The sequence below is a fragment of the Bubalus kerabau genome, chromosome 6 (assembly GCF_029407905.1).
Source record: "Bubalus kerabau isolate K-KA32 ecotype Philippines breed swamp buffalo chromosome 6, PCC_UOA_SB_1v2, whole genome shotgun sequence".
NCBI classification, from domain to species: domain Eukaryota; kingdom Metazoa; phylum Chordata; class Mammalia; order Artiodactyla; family Bovidae; genus Bubalus; species Bubalus kerabau.
The window spans coordinates 20620234-20642484 of NC_073629.1; the positions used below are offsets into that span (position 1 = coordinate 20620234).

At 41.3% G+C, this 22251-nt stretch overlaps 1 protein-coding gene and 1 non-coding gene across 4 annotated transcripts in view; both read right to left on the minus strand.

Annotated features, from left to right (window-relative positions):
• The window catches only part of SETDB1 (SET domain bifurcated histone lysine methyltransferase 1), a 33486-nt gene extending 25277 nt beyond the window's left edge, over nt 1–8209 (minus strand). For 2 of the 3 annotated variants that reach the window (XM_055584348.1, XM_055584346.1), the window contains exons 1-3: nt 8019–8209; nt 6848–7118; nt 5809–5960 (exon numbers count right to left, since the gene is read on the minus strand). In XM_055584348.1, the coding sequence (XP_055440323.1) occupies nt 5809–5960; nt 6848–7107 (412 nt within the window). In that variant the 5' untranslated portion in view covers nt 7108–7118; nt 8019–8209. Of the gene's footprint in view, nt 1–5808; nt 5961–6847; nt 7119–7901; nt 7923–8018 lie in introns of those variants that run through there. The other variant, XM_055584347.1, reaches the window with a different exon arrangement.
• A 12926-nt stretch (nt 8210–21135) lies between these two features.
• Nucleotides 21136–21208, minus strand: TRNAG-CCC (transfer RNA glycine (anticodon CCC)). The gene has a single exon. It is a non-coding gene; the product is annotated as a tRNA-Gly (tRNA).
• Between the last annotated feature and the right edge of the window lie 1043 nt (nt 21209–22251).

Consider the following 22251-nt stretch of genomic DNA (forward strand, 5'->3'; position numbering starts at 1 on the left):
AAATGGCCAAAAAAAATAAAATAAAATAAAAGAATTTCAGGATGCTGGAAACTGTCCAAAGGCAAACAAAAGGTTGATAAGTATTTATTTCTGAAAAACTGCTAAACCTTATGGTAACAAAAGTGGGAGTCTACAGATCTCTTTCCTGGGGCAGCTCCCATCCCTGTTCCACTGCCAGCATGGTGGGCAAAAACCGTACCTTTACCATCAAAGGGCTAGCACTAACAAGTAGCTTTGCTAGTCTGAGGTTGTAGCTCTTGCTTAGAGTGAACAACAAACCAGTGAGGGATTTAACAAGGAGATTCTGAAAATGAGACAGCCACACTCAGGCTTTAGGTAAATTCTCTATGCATTCTTGGGTGACTATTAAAATATGCACATGCAAAGAGGACACAAGTATGCCTGATTAACCCAAGGTCAAAGAACAAAAAAAATCAGGAAATTAAAATTTATGAGGTACATGAAAATTAAAACTCAACATAAAAAAACCTATGAGATGCAGCAAAGCAATGCTTAGAAGGAAATTTATAGCTTTAAATGTTTATACCAGGAAGGAAGAAAGGCCTAAAGGAGGGACTTCCCTGGTGGTCCAGTGGCTAAGACTCTGAACTCACAATGCAGGGGCCTGGGTTCGCTCCCTGGTGAGGGAACTAGGGATCCTGTGAGGGATCCCACAGGCCACAACTAAGAGTCCTATGCCACAACAAAGATCAAACATCCTGTGTGCCGCAACTAAAACCTGGTGCAGCCAAAATAAATAAATAAATATTAAAAAAAGGAAAGAAACTAAAAAAAGAAACGCAAACCAAACCCAAGAAAACTGGAAAGAAGAAAATAATAAAGATCAGAGTAGAAATCGATGAAATGGGTAACAGAAAAAGAGTAGCAAAAATAAATAAATGAACTCCCAATACTGGTTCCTTATAAAAGAATAAAAATTGATTAAACCAGTAGCTAGATTAACCAAGAAACAAAGACGAGATCCAAAAAACCATATCAGGAATGAAAGGGACATCACTATAGAACTACAGAAATTAAAAGGGATCATAAGGGAAAAAAGATCTTCATGACCCAGATAATCACCATGGTGGGATCACTGACCTAGAGCCAGACATCCTGGAATGTGAAGTCAAGTGGGCCTTAGAAAGCATCACTATGAACAAAGCTAGTGGAGGTGATGGAATTCAAGTTGAGCTATTCCAAATCCTGAAAGACGATGCTGTGAAAGTGCTCCATTCAAGATGCCAGCAAATGTGGAAAACTCAGCAGTGGCCACAGGACTGGAAAAGGTCCGTTTTCATTCCAATCCCAAAGAAAGGCAATGCCAAAGAATGCTCAAACTACCGCACAATTGCACTCATCTCACACGCTAGTAAAGTAATGCTCAAAATTCTCCAAGCCAGGCTTCAGCAATATGTGAACCGTGAACTTCCTGATGTTGAAGCTGGTTTTAGAAAAGGCAGAGGAACCAGAGATCAAATTGCCAACATCCACTGGATCATGGAAAAAGCAAGCGAGTTCCAGAAAAACATCTATTTCTGCTTTATTGACTATGCCAAAGCCTTTGACTGTGTGAATCACAACAAACTGTGGAAAATTCTGAAAGAGATGGGAATACCAGACCACCTGATCTGCCTCTTGAGAAATCTGTATGCAGGTCAGGAAGCAACAGTTAGAACTGGACATGGAACAACAGACTGGTTCCAAATAGGGAAAGGAGTACGTCAAGGCTGTATATTGTCACCCTGCTTATTTAACTTCTATGCAGAGTACATCATGAGAAACACTGGACTGGAAGAAACACAAGCTGGAATCAAGATTGCTGGGACAAATCTCAATAACCTCAGATATGCAGATGACACCACCCTCATGGCAGAAAGTGAAGAGGAACTAAAAAGCCTCTTGATGAAAGTGAAAGTGGAGAGTGAAAAAGTTGGCTTAAAGCTCAACATTCAGAAAACGAAGATCATGGCATCCAGTCCCATCACTTCATGGCAAATAGATGGGGAAAGAGTGGAAACAGTGTCAGACTTTATTTTTCTGGGCTCCAAAATCACTGCAGATGGTGACCGCAGCCATGAAATTAAAAGACACTTACTCCTTGGAAGGAAAGTTATGACCAACCTAGATAGCATATTCAAAAGCAGAGACATTACTTTGCCAACAAAGGTCCATCTAGTCAAGGCTATGGTTTTTCCTGTGGTCATGTATGGATGTGAGAGTTGGACTGTGAAGAAGGCTGAGCGCCAAAGAATTGCTGCTTTTGAACTGTGGTGTTGGAGAAGACTCTTGAGAGTCCCTTGGACTGCAAGGAGATCCAACCAGTCCATTCTGAAGGAGATCAGCCCTGGGATTTCTTTGGAAGGAATGCTGCTAAAGGAGAAACTCCAGTACTTCGGCCACCTCATGCGAAGAAGAGTTGACTCATTGGAAAAGACTCTGATGCTGGGAGGGATTGGGGGCAAGAGGAGAAGGGGATGACAGAGGATGAGATAGCTGGATGGCATCACTGACTCGATGGACGTGAGTCTGAGTCAACTCCGGGAGTTGGTGATGGACAGGGAGGCCTGGCATGCTGCGATTCATGGGGTCGCAAAGAGTCAGACACGACTGAGCGACTGATCTGATCTGATCTGATGAATAACATATGACAATAATTTAGACAACTTTGATAAAGTGAACAAATTCCTAGAAAGACACAAATGAACAAAACCAACTTGAGAAGGAATAGGAAACTTAAATAAATATATCAGGTAAAGACAATGGTGGGCTTCCCTGGTGGTCCAGTGGTAAAGACTCTGAGCTCCCAATGTAGGGGGTCCAGGTTCGATCCCTGGTCAGACACTAGATCCCACATGCAGCAACTAAAAATCCCATGTGCTGCAACTAAGACCTGGAGCAGCTAAATAAATAAATAAAAATAAGTATATTAAAAAAAAAGAAAATGGATTAGTAATTAAAAGCCTTCCCACGATAAATTACAATGTGATATGCTGAATTGGATCTTGGAACAGAAAAACCAGAAATGGAATAAGGTCTGGAGTTTAGATAAAAATAAAGTACCAATGTTTGTTTCTCAGTTTTGACCAATATCTAGCATGGCAACATGAGAAAAAACTGGTGAAAGGTATGCAGGAACTGTCTATTACCTCTGCAACTTTTCCACAAATCTAAAGTGATTTCAAATTAAAAAGCTTATTTATAAAAAAGCTTTCCACGAAGAAAAGTCCAAGCCAAGATGGTTTCATTGCTGAATTTATCAAACATTTAAGAAGAAATAATACCATCCCACACAACTCAGAGGAAGGAACACCTCCCAACTCATCTTGTGAGGCCTGTATTACCTTGATGCTATAGCCAAAGACATCACTACAAAACTACAAACAGCCCTCAAATGTATGTGCAAAAACTGTTAAACATTTGCAAATCCAATACAACAACATATAAAAAGGATTATACACTAAGACAAAGTGGGGAGGGGGGCAAGGATGAGAGATTTATTCCAGGGACAAAAGATTGGTTTAACATCCAAAAAATAATTATTGTAATACATTCTATTAATAGGATAAATGATAAAAGCCATATGATCATCTGAGGACAATACAGAAAAAGGAGCTAACAAAATCTAAAATTGAATCCAGTTATGATAAAAGCTCTCAGGAAACTAGGAACAGAAGCAACTTCCATCAATCTGATAAAGGATACCTACTTACACCATAATTAATATGTTAATAAAATGTTTTCCTGCCAAAATCAGGAATAAGGAAAGGATGTCTGCTCTCAAACTTTTTTCAACATCACAATGAAGGTTCTAGTAAGCATAATAAAACAAGGGTGGGGGGAAAAAGACATCTAGATTAGAAAGGAAGAAATAAAATGACTATTTCCACATAGCATGATCTAATATATAGAAAGTTCTAAGGGAGCCATGAAAAATTTCCAGGAAATTGATAAGCTGATGCGAAAATTTATTTGGACTATATATGAAATACGAATGAATTTGGAGGATTTTCACAAAGTGATTTTAATACTTACTGTCAAGCGATAGTAATTAAGACAGTGTGGTGCTGGTAAAAAATAAACATTTAGATCAAGTGAAGTGAAGTCGCTCAGTCATGTCCGACTCTTTGAGACCCCATGGACTGTAGCCTAACAGGCTCCTCCGTCCATGGGATTTTCCAAGCAAGAATACTGGAGTGGGTTGCCATTTTCTTCTCCAGGAGATCTTCCCCACCCAGGGATTGAACCCAGGTCTCCTGCATTGTAGGCAGACGCTTTACCATCATAGCCACCGGGGAAATGTGACCCTCAAATATATGGCCAGCTGACTTTCAACAAGCATCCTGAAAGGACACTCTTTTCAACAAGTGGTGGAACAACTAGATAGCTGTTAAGTGAAACAAACCAACCAACTACCCTCAATCCTTACTTTAAGAATTTTTATTCTTCAAAAGACATCATTAAGAAAATGAAGAGGCCACATCTGGGAGAAAATGTTTATAAAACAGACCTAATAAATGAATAGTACCTAAAGTACAATAAGTCAGGAGACTTATATATATTGACTTAGAAAAGCCAACAGTAAAAAGACAACCAATTTTTTCAAAAAGGCAAAATGATCTGAACAGATAGTTGCCTAAAATACATACATAAATGGCAAATAAGTATGTGCAAAGGTGCTCAATGTCTTTAGAAACATACAAACTACAATCACAATGTGAAGGAGTCCCCCAGTGGTCTAATGGTTAGGATTCTGGGCTTTCGCTGCTGTGGCCCAAGATCCCGCGCAGAATAACTGTTATGCACCCACTAGAATGGCTAAATGACTGACAATACCAATCACTGACAAGGATGTCTCCCATACTTTGCTAGCAGGAATGTAAAATGATACACTTTGGAAAACACAACAGCAGTTTCTTCAAAACTCATACGTTTGCCTTAAGACCTAGCTATTCTACTCTTGGGTGGAATATCCAAGAGACATGAAACAAAACATGGACATTAAAACTTCCACACAAATGTTCATAGCAACACTATTTGTAATGACCCCAAACTGCAAACAACCCAAATGTTTATCAACTGAGGAATGGATAAAAACATGTGGCTATCCATACAATGGAATGTTATTCAACAAAAAAGGAACAAACTACTGATAAATGCAACAGGGATGAACCTCAAACGCATTATGTTAAATGACAGAAGGCAGACATGATAGATGACATACTGTGACCCTACTTAATAGTAAATTTCTAGAACAGGCAAAAACTTCACAGAGAAAGCAAGCAGATCAGTGGTTGCCAGCTGGTGACAATACAGACTAACGACAAACAACCATGAGGGCACTTTCTGGGGTGATGCAAGAGTTCTAAAACTGGATTGGGGTGAAGACTGCTGTACTATAAAATTATTCACTAAAACTTAACTTGTACACTTAAAGTGGGTGAATTTTATAGTATGTAAATTATACCTTAAAAATTGTTATAGACAAAACCAAATAATCTGCTTTGAAATACACACACACACACACACACACACATGTTAAATGCCATCTATTAAAAAAAGCAAGGAAATTTAGAATACAGATTATACAGAATGGGGAAAGGAGAATAATTCAATCAGGAAGTAGCAGGTAGGGAAGATCCATGACACTAACAATCTTCTATTTTTTTTTTTTTCCTGTAACAGACAAGTCCAATGGTTAGGAATATGTAGTGAGAACGGTTTCTCCTCTCTTATCTTCTATCTGCTCATCTTCCCATGTTTCAGTTTCAATCCTGAGAGTTTCCAGTCCATAGCCTCATTTCTTACCTGAATCAATACTGAGGACATCATCGTCTTCATCAGGAATCTCAATTATTTCTGTAGGCCGGGAAGCTTCATCTTCAGAGCTGCTGTCCCGGTACTGTAGTCCCAGTTTGGAATAAAAGTCCTTCACCAAAGACTCACAGTTAGTCACTGCCCTAATATTGGAACACATGTAGAAAAGGTCAAAGCCAGCAGAAGCAGGGGGAAAAGCCATTAGAATTTATTTATATATATTTAACTATATAATGACTTCTATTCAAACAGATCATATTCCAAAGTGTCTCTGTTTTGAATTTAAGAGGCTTATCCCATAGGGGAAAAAAAAAAAAAATTGTAGTTTCTTGAAAAATCCAAAGTAAGTTCAAAGCATGGTCCTTTCAACTTCATTATTCACCTTTTGTTGTTTGAAAATACATTCTAAGTGACAAGTAGGGCAAAAGAAACCACTCTTCTGGGGGTTTAGAGTAGAAATAAGGTTCGAGGAACTTGTTAAAGCTTCACAGTTACATAAAACAGCAAATCTTCACAATATGCACTCCCTAGGTGATTCTAGTAAGAAAACAAAACAACTGTTCTGAAGTAGAGTGTAGGATAAAGAAGCGGAAGGGACTCAAGTCTTGGACTCCTCTACTGCTGATCAGTAGCTCAGATGGTAAAGAATCCGCCTGTAATGCAGGAGACCTGGGTTTGATCCCTGGGTCGGGAAGATCTCCTGGAGAAGGAAATGGCAACCCATTCCAGTACTCCTCCCTGGAGAATTCTATGGACAGAGGAACCAGGTGGGCTACAGTCCATGGGATCACAAAGAGTCAGACACGACTGTGTGACTAACTTTCACTTTTTCACTTTTACTGCTGATCATATATTAACCGCTGCTAGATGAATATTAGATGATGACTGTGCAGACAATCTGGGCCTTAACCTTTGAGGAAGAGCAAGGTTCTACATGTCTGTACCTTCTAAAGTACAATGTCATAACAATTATACTATTTTAAAAATGTCTGCCAATGGGCAGATTTACTATTTCCTATGTGGTTCTTACCTGGATGCATCATCAAAGAGTTGGTCAACATGGGCCACTTCAGATTCCTTTTGTATTACCCAAGTCTCCAACTCTGCTAGTTGCTTCTTGCGCTGCTGTACACAGTCCATCTTTTCCAGTTCTTCATCAATGAACTGTCGAAGCTCCTCCATTGAGATGCCCAGCTCCTCAACCACGGACTGTTGCAGCTCTGCAATTTCTTCAGACTCCACTGCTGCTGTTGCAGCTGCCAAACCAATGCACCCAGGGAGGGAGGACATATTGCCGTCCTCTACATGGAGCAGGAAACTAAAATTACTTTTGGAGTGATCATAACCACAATAGAGAATTTCAGTCCCCTAATAAAACTCATTCCTACTCAGCTACTTGTTACTCAGATATATGTAGTTAGGTTTGAGTCCATGTCTGCCCCCCATTCCCAACCCCCCAGTTCACCAGTGTCTGAAGCTGAGATTTTGTAGAGTTCTCATCTCCTATAGGCTGTAGACTATAGGCCTGAATAAAATGAAAAAGTTTGACAGGGCATGGAGGACATATATCACGCAACAAGGAGCTACCAAAAATAATGTTTTAGGAAACTGAAAAGAAGCAATTTATTGAGGTAGATATTTCTGTGACCTGTGTTCCTTGACTAATGAGATAAATCTTTGCACACTATGCTAATTTGAGCAAATACCCCCACCTGGAGGGGAAGGTTTGGTTTACAACTCCCTAATTCGTTGTTTTCTCTTTAATTACTTTTCTCCTTATATCACTTTGTTTTCACGTTGAAAGACACTTAAGTACACAAAAGCTTGCAGCAGAAAAGGTTTTCCCAAAGTAAAATGAAATAAAATAATTTGGGAATAAAAGGTGGCTACCTAAATCGACACTTTAAATACTCGCACATACAACACACACTGGTGTTAACTGCTTTTTCGATCAAACGGTTAAGGCAAAACTGAAGCCAGAAGGCCATGCGACCCTAGTGCCAGTTCTCACTGTCTCCATTTCTCTTTTGCCCACACGCCGCCCCACCCCCGCGCTACCCATTTTAGGGGTGCGTCCCACCCACCCGCAAATCCAGTTCAATACCGTCCCCGCTTGTCTCTGGGAAAGACCTCCTTCCCACCCTCGCCCAACCTCTTACAACAAACAAAACATTCCATACAAGCCCTTGGTCTCCAAATACCTCAATTAACAGTATTTCCCACACCTCCCTGCTTCCAGCTAAAGATGGCTCTTTCTCACCAGCCAGACCCCTGACTCACGACGCAGGGGTCGGCCCCGGTAGGAAAGAACGAAACCAAACAGAAAAGGGAGCAGGGGGAGGGGAAGAAGCGTGAGGGAGGGAAGGGGAAGCGAGGAGGGGGTGGGGGGAGGGGGAGACGCCGGAAGCAAGCCAGAGGTGCCGTTCCGGTCGCTGCGACGGTAGCCTGATGGGGTCAAACCCAAAGCCGCAGGGCGCCCCGTCGAAGGCTGGGAAACTCAGGGGCGTACGCATGCGTCAAGGAAAATCCTTCCAGGGCACACGTGAGAAACGATTGGCGGGTAAAGTGGGCGAGGCTTAGATACATTGCAGAAAGGCTCCGCCTCTTCTACCGCCCCACAACTGGTGGTAGTAGTACTAAGTTTGTTGTGCAGAGGCCCAGTCGGCAAACACTAAGGTTTAGAATTCTCCCTTGTACTTGAGTTTGTTGTGTTACATAAATCGTACAAATTGTAATAAGTCGAGTTCCGTTCAGTTGCTCAGTCGTGTCCTACTTTTCGACCCTATGGACTGCAGCACGACAGGCTTCCCTGTCCATCACCAACTCCCGGAGCGTGCTCAAACTCATGTTCATCGAGTGGGTGATGCCACACCTCAGCCTCTGTCGTACCCTTCTCCTCCTGCCTTCAATCTTTCCCAGTATCAGGGTCTTTTCCAATGTCAGTTCTTCACATCAGGTGGAAGGTGTAATATGAAAAACACGAAAATAGCTTCTCCACCCCCATCACTTAACCACCCCTGCTCCTTTGAGGTAAATCAACTTAGTTTTCTAGGCTTGTGTGTACAAGATCAAACATGAATTTTTTTGTTTCTGTTTTCACTTAACATGTGGGCGTGCCATGAAGTCAATTAAAAGTTTTCTTTTTGATAGTTGTGTAATACTTCATAATATGGTTAAATCATATTTAGAAATTTGGATTGTGCTCAGTTTTTAGCCACAACAAAAATTCAACAATAAACATTAAACATCCTTTTGCAGTAGTACTTTTACTTCTGTGAAAGAGATCCCTCAAAATGGAATCTGAGTTGAAAAAATATGTATTTTCCCCTATTTTTATCAGAATCCACTGTCATATTACTTTTCAAAAAGGTTGAAACAATTTTTACTTTCACTAGCAAATCTGTGAAAGTGTCTCTTTCCCCACATTCTCATTTAGGACTCTTTGTTAACTTTAATTTTTAAGAATTTGATTTGTATTTAAATGATATCTGTGTCAGGATAGACTAGGCTATGTTGCGGAAACAATACCAAAAGTTTAAAACAAGAATCATGTATTATTCGTTCACACCGCATAATCATCTCTAAAAGGGTGACAATGGAATTCTGCTCACGATAGCTACTCAGAAACCCAGGCTGATGTGCCACCCTGCCATAAGGAGATATCACCAGAGAGTTTCACACTGGTAACTAGAATGACTCAACATACTGGCTTGAATGAGGCCCTACCCAACAGGAGAGGGCCAGGAAGAACAGTCATGTCTCATCTCCAGAAGGATGGAGCTGCTGCTGCTGCTGCTAAGTCGCTTCAGTCGTGTTCGACTCTGCACGACCCCATAGACAGCAGCCCACCAGGCTTCCCCGTCCCTGGGATTCTCCAGGCAAGAACACCGGAGTGGGTTGCCATTTCCTTCTCCAATGCATGAAAGTGAAAAGTGAAAGTGAAGTCGCTCAGTTGTGTCTGACTCTTAGCGACCCCAAGGACTGCAGCCCACCAGGCTCCTCCGTCCATGGGATTTTCCAGGCAAGAGTACTGGAGTGATGTATTTGATGAATCAGCACTATTGACTACCACGGAATCTCATTACTACTTTAATTTAATGAGTTCATTAAATAATTTAATTTGCTCAGCCATCTTTACACCAAGTGCTCCTAAATTCATTTAAAAAGTATAAGCCAACCTTCTCTCTCTCTTTTTTTTTTGGCCATACTGCATCCATGTGGGATCTTAGTTCCCCAACCAAGGATCAAACCCATGCCCCCTGCATTGCAAACACACTTAAAAAAATTATTTATTTTAATTGGAGGCTAATTCCTTTATTCTAGTGGTTTCTGGCATACATTGACATGAATCAGCCATGGGTATACATGTGTCCCCCATCTGGAAACCCCCCCACCTCCCTCCCCATCCCATCCCTCAGGGTTGTCCCAGTGCACTGGCTTTGAGTGCCCTATTTCATACATTGAACTTGGACTGGTCATCTATTTCACATATGGTAATATACATGTTTCAATGCTATTCTCTCAAATCATCCCACCTTTGCCTCCTACAGAGTACAAAAGTCTGATCTTTATATCTGTGTCTCTTTTGCTATCTCGAATATAGGTTCATCGTTACCATCTTTCTAAATTCCATATATATGCGTTAATATACTGTATTGGTGTTTTTCTTTCTGACTTACTTCACTCTGTATAATAGGCTCCAGTTTCATCCACCTCATTAGAAATGATTCAAATGCATTCTTTTTAATAGCCGAGTAATATTCCATTATGTATATGTACCACAACTTTCTTATCCATTCGCCTGCTTCTGGACATCTAGGTTGCTTCCATGTCCTAGCTATTGTAAATCAATGCTGCAATGAACATTGGAATACACATGTCTCTTTCAATTCTGGTTTCCTCAGTGTGTATGCCCAGCAGTGGGATCGCTGAGTTGTATGGCAGTTCTATTTCCAGTTTTTTAAGGAATCTCCACACTGTTCTCCATAGTGTCTGTATTGGTTGCATTCCCACCAACAGTGTAAAAGGGTTCCCTTTTCTCCACACCGTCTCCAGCATTTATTGTTTGTAGACTTTTTGATAGCAGCCAGACCAGAGTGAGATGGTACCTACCCCATTGTGATTCTGATTTGCATTTCTCTGATAATGAGTGATGTTGAGCATCTATTCATGTGTTTGTTAGCCATATGTATGTCTTCTTTGGAGAAATGTCTGTTCAGTTCTTCAGGCCCATTTTTTGATTGGGTCGTTTATTTTTTCTGGTATTGAGCTGCATGAGCTGCTTGGATATTTTTGAGATTAATTCTTTGTCAGTTGCTTCGTTTGCTATTATTTTCTCCCATTCTGAAGGCTGTCTTTTCACCTTGCTTATAGTTTCCTTCGTTGTGCGAAAGCTTTTAAGTTTAATTAGGTCCAATTTGTTTATTTTTGCTTTTATTTCCATTACTCTGGGAGGTGGATCATAGAGGATCCTGCTGTGATTTATGTCAGAGGGAGTGGAAACACACTTTTAACCACTGGACTGCCAGGAAAGTTCATGGAACCTTCTGTGTAAGACTGAAAATAGGGTCCAAGCAGCCAGGATCATCAAAGTTTTTGAATTCCTCCCCTGGTGACCGCCCTTTCACCTATGCTCATTTCACCTGTCCACCAGTTTCCTGGGACCATGCTAAGTACCTATTTCTTATTGTTACGACACCAGGAATTGAAGTACAGAGAAGTAAAAGTCTTCTCAAAATATTTGAAATTCAGAATGTTCCAAACTCACCTCGTGATTGTATTTTCTTACCTGAGCTAGAAATTTTATTTTAATTCATTAATTATTTTGGATGCACCATGAGGCATGTGGGATCTTAGTTTCAACACAGGCCCCTTGCATCCCTGCATTGGAAGTGTGAAGTCTCACTGGACTGCCAGGGAAGTCCCTGAGGTAGAAATTTTAGATGTATTGTTGCTGTTGTTAAGTCATGTCCAACTCTTTGAGATCCTATGAACTGCAGCACAACAGGGTTCCCTGTCCTTTACTATCTGCTGAAACTCGTGTGCATTGAGTCGGTGATGCCATCCAACCATCTCATCCTCTGTCGTTTTCCTTCTACTCTTGCCCTTAGGCTTTCCCAGCATCAGAGTCTTTTCCAATGAATTTGCTTTTTGCATCAGGGGGCCAAAGTATTGGAGCTTCAGCTTCAGCATCAGTCCTTCCAATGAATATTCAGGATTGATATCCTTTAGTATTGACTAGTTTGATCTCCTTGCTGTCCAACGGACTCTCAAGAGTCTCCTCCAATGCCACAGTTCGAAAGCATCAGTCTTCGGTGCTCAGCCTTCTTTATGGTCCAACTCTCACATCCACACATGACTACTGGAAAAATCATAGCTTGACCATACAGACCTTTGTTAGCAAAATGATATCTCTGCTTTTTAGTATGCTGTTTAGGTTTGTCATAACTTTTTTTCCGAGGAGTGAGCGTCTTTTAATTTCATGGCTGTGGTTACCATAGAGCCTGTAGACTCTAGGACTCTTTTAGACATATTACTCCTTATAAAACACACACATGGTATTTATTGGTTACTTCATAACAGGCAGTGTTTTAAGCACTTTACAGTTGTTAATTTAATTCTCACAACAATCTGATGAGGTAGGAACAATAATAATATTGTCTCTTTTTTTTAAAGTAAAATTTTAAAATTGAGATATAATTGACTCACAACATCATATACAAAATAATGATTTGATATTTGTGTATATTGCAAAATGATTACCACAATAAGTCTAGTTAACATGCTACCATACATAATTTTTTTCTTGTGATGAGAAAAGATTTTCTATGTTAACAACTTTCAAATATGCAATACAATATTATTAATTATAGCTACCATGGTGTTTATTACATCCCCATGACTTCTTTATTTTATAACTAGAAGTTTGTACCTTTCAACTCCCTTCACTCATTTTACCCACCTACCTCTTCCCACATCTCTGGAAACCACCATTTTGTTGTCAGTATGAATTGGGTTTTGGTGGTCTTTTTGTTTGTTTGCTTTTAAGATTCCACATATACATGAGATTATACAGTATTTATCTTTCTCTGTCTGAATTGTTTCACTTAGCATTATTCCCTCAGGTCCATTCATATTGCCACAAATGGTAAGATTTCATCCTTTTTATGAGTGAATAATATTCCATTGCATATATTATTATTTTTTTAATGGATAGAAAACTGAGGCACAGAATTAAATAAATCTCCCAAGACCACAAAGTTAAAAAATGTTAGAACATAGCAGTTTGACCCTACATCTTGTTGTCTTAAACCATTATACAATACAGCTTGTTTATCCTAGCTTGTAAATGCTTTTTATATCTTTTCCCCACTTTCATTTCCTATTCTGCTGTCTTTATTTAGTCCTTCCTTCCTTCCTTTCTCTCTCTCCCTCTCTCTTGCCTCCTTCTTTTCACTCCCTCTCTCTCACTCTTTCTTTTTTTCTGCTACACCATGTAACATGTAGAACCTTAGTTCCCTGACCAGGGATCGAACCTGCCACCTCTGCTTTGGAATCCTGTAGTCTTAACCAGTGAGGCTTCCTAGGTGGCTCAATGTAAAGAATCTGCTTGCCAATGCAGGAGATGTCAAGAGATGCAAGTTCGATCCCTGGGTTGGGAAGATCCCCTGAAGGAGGAAATGGCAACCGAGTCCAATATTCTTGCTGGGAAATCCCATGGATGGAGGAGCCTTGTGGGCTACAGTCCATGGGGTTGCAAAGTGTTGGACATGACTGAGTGACTGAGCACGCATGCAGTCTTAACCACTGGACCAACAGGGAAGTCCCCTAGTTCTTATTTCTTGCCAGGACAAAGTAGCCTCCTGGTTGGTAGCCCTTATTGTAGATCGGTTCTATTAGTGGCTTTGATCATGTCACTCCCCTGCTTTAAAACTGTTTTCTTTATGTTCAAACTTCAATTATAAAATTTAAAGCTCTTCATAATTTGTCTTCCATTTCCCTCTCCGGCGTATTTCCCATTTCTCCATTTGCATCCCTGATTATATGCTTTTCCCCCAATACGTTTATGTGTTTCACTTCTATATCTTCATTCCTTTGCTGACTGTGATCTATCTCCTGGAACAACCCTTGCCTTTCTGTTGTGTGCTAAGTCACTTCAGTCATTTCCAACTCTTGGCAACCCAATGCACTGTCGATCAGTAGGCTCCTCTGTCCGTGGGACTCTCCATGCAAGACTACTGGAGTGGGTTGCCATTTTCTGCTCCAGGGGAATCTTCCTAACTCAGGGACCAAGCCTGTGTCTCTTATGTCTCCTATATTGGCAGGCGGGTTCCTTACTACTAGTGCCACCTGGGAAGCCCACCCTCCTGTTGGTGAAATACTAGTTCTCTAGGGTCAAACTAAATGTCTTCTATGTGAAGTTTTCATAGTCAAACTTTAATATGTATCAGAATCACCTGGAGAGCTTGTAAACCACAGGTTGCTATCCCCACACCACCCCTGGAGTAGGTCTGGGTGGAGTTTGAGAATTTGCATGTCTAAGATTTTCCCAGGTGATGCCCATGCTGTTGGAACAGGGACCAGAGTTTAAGAATCTCTTTTCTAGGGACTTCCTTGGTTAAAAATCTGCCTTCCAGTGCGGGGGATTTGGGTTTGATCCCTAGTCAAGGAACTAAGATCCCACATACCTCGGAGTAACTGCTAAGCCTATGTGCTCTGGAGCCCATGTGCCACACCTAGAGAGCCTGAATGCCACAGAGAGACTGTGCCCTGCAACAAAAGATCCTAAACGACATAACTTGGACCCAAACCCAACCCAATGCGATGTACCTGGGACCATCACTTACCCCCTGTGGAATCAACTCTTGCCCCTGTGCTTCCATTACCTTAATTTTTTTCCTGTCATGAGTTATCTGGGTCTGCGTGTTTCCTCTGCTGGTTTGTGATCAGCTCAAGGCTGAGTTCATATCTTAATTATCTTTGTTTCTTCTAGCAACTGACCTATTGCCCCATACATGCAGTACTCTGGAGTTTGTGATGATTAAAGGGAAATCTTTGCTCTGCCCTGATTATGTTACTGTTAAGATTCGTTCAATTTTCTGATATGTGTGTGGGTGGGCTGAGGGTGGAAGTAAGGAATGGGGATGTTGAAGAGAAACAGAGGCAATTTGGAGCATCATATTCCAATCTGATTTCTTCATTGCCCTGAGAAGCTGAAGCAAATAGTCCAATAGATCAGCGGTGGGACTCAGGCAAGTGTCTTATGAGGACTTGCGGCTAAACATGCAGTCAGGGAGCCTGCTAGAGACCCTAAATCTCTGGCCCCAACTCAGGGAGTACTGAATCAGAATCTGAATTTTAGTAAGACCGCCAGGTAATTTGTTCACTAAATTTTTTCTTTTAAAGCTTTTAAAAAAATTATTTATTTTATTTTTGGCCACACTGAGTCTTTATTGCTGTGCTCTGGCTTTCTCAAGTTGCAGCAAGCCAGGGGCTATTCTTCATTGTGATACTCAGGCTTCTCATTGCAGTGGCTTCTCTTGCTAGAGCACAGGCTCTAGGTGAGGCCTCGGTAATTGTGGTACTGGGGCTTAGCTGCTCTGCAGCATGTGGACTTTTCCTGGACCAGGGATTGAACCAGTATCCCCTGCGTTGCAAGGTGAATTCCTATCCACTGTACCACCAGAGAAGTCCCTGCTCCCTAAAATTTTAGAAATACTGTAGGAAAGGCAGGTTTGAGCTGTGTAATCCTTTCCAGGACAATAGTTAGGGAGCCAAACTCTGGCTTTTTTTGTTTGTTTGTTTGTTAAGGATTGAAGAGTAACTCCTGTCAGAGACAATCAGGCCCTGATATAAATTATATTATTTTTAATATTCTTTATTGTTTTAGATGTAATCCAATGGAATGACCCATTGGTATAAATCAGTTTTGGTTTTCTTGGCCTTACCGCATGGAATGTGAAATCAGTTCCCTGATCAGAGGTTGAACCTGTGCCTCCTGCTATGGAAATGTGGAGACTTAACCACTGGACCACCAAGGAAGTCCAACATATTGAAAATAATAATAATAAGACAGCTTATTGGAGCTGAAACTCCAATACTTTGGCCAGCTGATGCGAAGAACTGACTCATTTGAAAAGACCCTGTTGCTGGGAAAGATTGAAGGTGGGAGGAAAAGGGGATGACAGAGGATGAGATGGTTGGATGGCATCACTGACTCAATGGACATGAGTTTGAGTAAATTCTGGGAGTTGGTGATGGACAGGGAGGCCTGGTGTGCTGCAGTCCATTGGGTCGCAAAGAGTTGGACATGACTGAGTGACTGAACTGAATTGAATTGCCAGCTTAATAATGTGAAATAAGTAACTGATACACCTGTACTCATGTCAGTGTTCATATTGGTGTGCTCAACACATTCACACCTATAATCTATTATTATACGTTGAAAAATCACAAACATATGCTACTTATTACTTGATCATGAGATATCATAGTGTGGAGGCTGAAACCTTGGAATGCCAAATGATCCTTTCCTTGCAGACAGACTTAGGGGAAATAGAATCATAATCTGAAGGTTACTGCATAATTTCAGAATCAAAACAAAGGAACATAAGGATTAAAAACTCGGAGAGTTTCAGACATCAAGAAAGTAATGTAATGGAGCAAAACCGGGTGAGACAGAACTGTGGTCACTCAGGAAATACATATCTCACCTACAAGGAGCAGTTGACATTTAGCTCTAGCTAATTTTTCTCCTGTGTGGCACATATGATGCTGCCAGATCTCCAATTTTTCAAGGGAACTTAAAAACCAATTTTTTTGGTATGAAAGCTTCTGAGTTTTGATTATTCACAAGTAGTTAAAAAAATTTTGTAAATTCTGACTTCCCTGGTGGCTCAGTGATAAAGAATCAGCCTGCCAATGCAGAGAAGGTGGGTTTGATTCCTGATCCGGGAAGAGTCCACATCCCATGGAGCAACTAAGCCCGTGTGCCACAACTGTTAAGACAGTGCTCTAGAGCCTGGGAGCCACAACTACTGAACCCATGTGCCACAACTACTGAAGCCTGTACACCCTAGACCACACTCTCAGCAACAAGAGAAGCCACTGCAATAAGAAGTCTGCACACCGCAACTAGAGAGTATCACCTGCTTGTCACAGCTAGAGAAAAGCCCAGGCAGCAACAAAAACTCAGCTTGCCAAAAAAAATAAAAAATAAAAAACTTGTTTTGTAAATTCTGCAATACTCTGTCAGCAATTCAACTTCTAGGAATTAAACTACATACCTCTGAAATGACATAAAGTGCTAAATTATCTTCTGCAACATTATCTGAAATAAAATGTTTAGAAACAAAATAAATTGTCATCAGCAAGTGTTGGTTAAACAAACTATAGCACACCCAAACAGGAGCATACTCTTCAGCGGTGTTATAAACAAAAAAAAAGGCTAAGGAAGCTCTTTGTGCATTAATATGAAGTGATCTTCAAGATATATGATTAAATGAGAAAAACAAGTGCAGAACATGGTATATAAATTGCTTTGCTGTGCTGTGCTGTGCTCTACTTAGTCCCTGAGTCTTGTCTGAATCTTTGGAATCCAATGGACTGTAGCCCACCAGGCTCCACTGTGCATGAGGATTCTCCAGGTGAGAATACTGGAGTGGGTTGCTGTGCTCTCCTCCAGGGCATCTTCCCTACCCAGGGATAAAACCCAGGTCTCCCTCATTGCAGACAGATTCTTTACCAGTTGAGCTACCAGGGAAGCCCCATATACCATGCTGCCACTGCTGCTGCTGCTAAGTCACGTCAGTCGTGTCCGACTCTATGTGACCCCATAGACGGCAGCCCACCAGGCTCCCCCGTCCCTGGGATTCTCCAGGCAAGAACACTGGAGTGGGTTGCCATTTCCTTCTCCAATATATACCATGCTCAGATCAGATCATATTTGTTGTTAAATATTTATTTCTTTATTTGGCTTTGCTGGGTCTTAGATCCCGAGGCACGTGGGATCTTCGATCTTTTTTGTGGCATGAAGGATCTTTAGTTGTGGCATGTGAACTCTTAGTTTCAGCATGTGGGACTAGTTTCGTGACCAAGGATGGAACCTGGGTCCTCTGCATTAGGAGCATGGTGACTTAGGCACTGGACCACAAATGAAGTCCCTTAGTTGTTAAATAATAGCAAAAATACACATTTTTATACATATGTAAAATATCACTGGATGGATACCTAAGAAATTAATACTGGTTGTCTCTGAAGAGGGCAAATTGAAGGTGGGGACAAGGGTGGGAGTAAGAGTTTTGTTGTTGTTTAGGCACTCAGTTGTGTCCGACTCTTTGCAACCCCATGGACTGCAGCACACCAGGCTTTCCTGTCCTTCACCATCTCCCGGAGTTTGCTCAAACTCATGTCCACTGGGTTGTGGATGCCATCCAACCATCTCATCCTCTGTTGTCCCCTTCTCCTCCTGCCCTCAATCTTTCCAAGCATCAGGGTCTTTTCAAATGAGTCAGCTCTTTGCATCAGGTGGGCAAAGTATTGGAGCTTCAGCTTCAGCATCAGTCCTTCCAATGAATATTCAGGACTGATTTCCTTTAGGACAGACTGGTTTGATTTCCTTGCTGTCCAAGGGACTCTCAAGAGTCTTCTCCAGCACCACAGTTTGAAGGCAGCACTTCTTCGGTGCTCAGCCTTTTTTATTGTCCAGCTCTCACATCTATATATGACTACCAGAAAAATCATGGCTTTGGCTATATAGACCTTTGTAGGCAAAAAAAGTCTCTGCTTTTCAATATACTGTCTATGTTTTTCATTGCTTTTCTTCCAAGGAACAAGTGTCTTTTAATTTCATGGCAGCAGTCACTGTCCATAGAGATTTTGGAGCCCAGGAAAATGAAGTCTATCACCGTTTCCATCATTTCCCCATCTATTTGCCATGAACTGATGGGACTGGATGTCATGATCTTCTTTTTTTAAATACTGAGTTTTAAACCATCTTTTTCACTCTCTTCTTTCACCTTCATCTAGAGGCTCTTTAATTCCTCTTGGCTTTCTGCATAAGTGTGGTGTCATCTGCATGTCTGAGGTTCTTGATATTTTTCCCCACCCCACAGTCTTGACTCCAAGAGTTTTTACAGTACGCCATTTAATAGTTTTTGAATTCTGAAGCATAAAAATGGATAGTTTATTCAAAAATATTACTTTAAAAATAAAAAGAAAAGAAGAATGTCTGGAAAAATACACATATGTGTAAAAACAAATTACCTTAATAGCAGTTACTCTGGAAAGAAGATTTGTGAAACAAGGCAGTGGCTAGGACATTTCTGCATTTTTAATCTTAAGTAACATTTATAAATGTTACTTAAGTATATCATCTATGAGGACTTGTCTGATCATCGCCCAGAAAGGGTTCTGCAGGGCAAAGTCTGGATGGCTCCTTCCAGCTGGTTTATAGATTGTGTGATGTCCTTTGAGTTGCTCCGTCTTGACAACTGAACTCGCACAGTGTGATAACCTAGTGATTGCACTGTTTTCATCAGTCACGTTTTTACAAATAGGTAGACTCATTCATCGGAGAAGGTGATGGCACCCCACTCCAGTACTCTTGGCTGGAAAATCCCATGGACAGAGGAGCCTGGTTGGCTGCGGTCCATGGGGTCGCGAAGAGTCGGACACGACTGAGCGACTTCCCTTTCCCTAACATTTATAAAAATTTTTTTTACTTCTGTGCATTTATTACTTTCACAATAATTTTTAAATGTTAACTCAAAAATCAAAGGTAAAATGCAACACACACCTGCACAGGGTTTGTAGATTATACTGGAGGGGTCTGCCCAATAAAACTTATTTGCAAACCCATTGGATTTCTAAGCCACCGGTTTAAGGTAAGTGAAAGAAATATTTAAGGACACCAGATTAACAGAGCTAATGTGGGCACTAAAACCAGATGGATTCAAGGTCTGTGGCTGCAACTCCCTGAATCTCCACACCAAGGGCTATCTGACTACCAGGACTGGAAATATTCTGCTGTCCAATGGCTAAGTTGCTTTCTTTCCTGAACAGCATTCACCACATTGGCCCTGTGTGAGTTTGCCTTGAGTTGCTCCTCTTTCTCTGCTTCCACATTTGATACATTTCTAATTGATGCATTTCTCCCCCCTTGGATAAGTTAAGAGAGAAAGTAAGAAAACAGTTAAATCTGTGCCTCTCTTGTGACTGTATATTGATGCTCTGATTAACCATGTGTTGGTCTTGCATTTTATTTTAGATGGCGTGTGTGTGTGCGCGCGCGTGCACACATGCTCAGTCACTCAGTTGTATCCAACTCTTTGCGACCCTATGGACTGTAACCAGCCAGGCTCCTTTGTCCATGGGATTTTTCAGGCAAGAATACTGGCGTGGGTTGCCATTTCCTCCTCCAGGGCATCTTCCTGACCCACGGACTGAACCTATGTCTCCTGCATTGCAGGCTGATTCTTTACCACTGAGTCACCTAGGAAGTTATTCACTTAACTTTAGAAGGTGGGGAAAAGGTTAATTTCTGAGCTTCTGGAGGGGAACACACATCACCCTCAAGTACTGCTTCAATCTAAATCTGCCTTTATTTTATCCTGACCTGCACCTTACCATGAATTTCTTTTCACTCAATAAGGGTACAAATCATCTCTTTTCCAGTTTAACCAATATAACACCCTCTGTTCTGGTGAAGGCAAAGTCTAGTATCTCCAGTGGAAGCCTTTGGTTTCCTTTCCTGTATTTTCAAATAATCCTGAGGATTTGCTCAAGCCAGGGATGGGGGAAGAAGCCCTGTTTCTAGGAATCAGGAACAGAGATAATCATCAAGTCTCTGCTAACAGTGCATGGCTGGAGTTCTATTTCCATACCACCTAGTATTGCTGCTAAAGCCTGGCCCAGCCTGGTCACCAAGGATACAAGTCTCCTTGGAAGTGACTGCGTGTTGGCCCAGTACCTGCACAAGCCCACACTTAGATTCCCCACACTTAGATTCCAAGATTATGAATCTAAGCCCTACACTTAGATTCCAATCTAAGCCCCACACTTAGATTCCAAGATTACGACTCTCTTAGTTCACATTCCCATATGAGGTTGCTGTTGCCTAGAACATTTGGCCCAGCCTGGCTGGACCTGAGAGCTTTAGTCTCTATTATTTACCGTGCTAGAACCAATTCTCTCCAGCCAGACCTGTATTGAGCCTTCATCAGTGGCCTAGGTGCCTCCTTTCCTTCTAGTGAATTCTCTCTCTCTCTCTTTTTATTTATTTGGCTGTTTTAGGTCTTAGTTACAGCATGCAGGATCCAGTTCCCTGACCAGGGATTGAACCCAGGCTCCCTGCATTGGGAGTGCAGAGTCTTAGCCATTGGACCACCAGGGAAGTCCTTCTCTCTCCCAAGAAAAATATTTTAGGAACAAATTTGAGTCAGTGGTAGTGAAGTAGATGAGCCCATAGCCTGTTATGCAGTGAAGTTAAGTCAGAAAAAGAAAGACAAATATCGTATATTAACGCATATATATGGAACCTAGAAAAATGGTACTGATAAATCTATTTGCAGGGAAGGAATCAATCCCTTGCAGGGAAGATGCAGATGTAGAGAATGGACTTGTGGGCACGGGGGTGAGGAGGCAGAGTGCAAAGAGAGAGTGGGATGAGATGGAGAAAGTAGCACTGACATACATACACTATCATGTGTGAAATAGTTAGCTAGGAAAAGTTGCTATATAACATAGGGAGCCCAGCCTGGTGCTCTGTGATGACTTACAGGGGTGGGATGGGGGAGGGGAGGGAGGCTTCAGAGGGAGGGGATATTTGTATAATTATGGCTGATTCATGTTATTGTACAGCAGAAATCAACACCTTGTAAAGCAATTTTCCTCCAATTAGAAAATTAATTTTTTTAAAAAGGAAGGAGAAAGTAACTTTATACTTCTTGAGTGTGACCCGCACATAGTGACTTCTAAAGAGGACAGTATGGAAAAGGGTGACAAAGAATAATAAGGAAAAAGTTTTAATTAATTTATTTATTGCAACAGATTTTACTTGCATCATGAGTGATCTCTCTGTGAGGTGGATGGACTCTCTAGTTGCGGCACACAGACTTAGTGCCTCGCAGCATGGGGGATCTTAGTTCCTGGACCAGAGACAGAACCCGTGTCTCCTGCATTGCAAGGTGGATTCCTAACCACTGGACCCCCAGGGAAGTCCCTCTAGTGAACTCTCTTTTGGACCTTCCTGCCAGTTAGCCATATCTCGCTCTACCAAATTTCCATAACTTCAGACTTCGGAGAATGGAGTTATGATTTCCTTCTCTTTTCTCTTAAAAAGTCCCTAGGATGGTGATTGTGACTCTTACCATCATGTATTATGTACTAGCTTCCTGTGACTCCCAGAACAGATTCTCACAAACGAGGTGGCTTAAA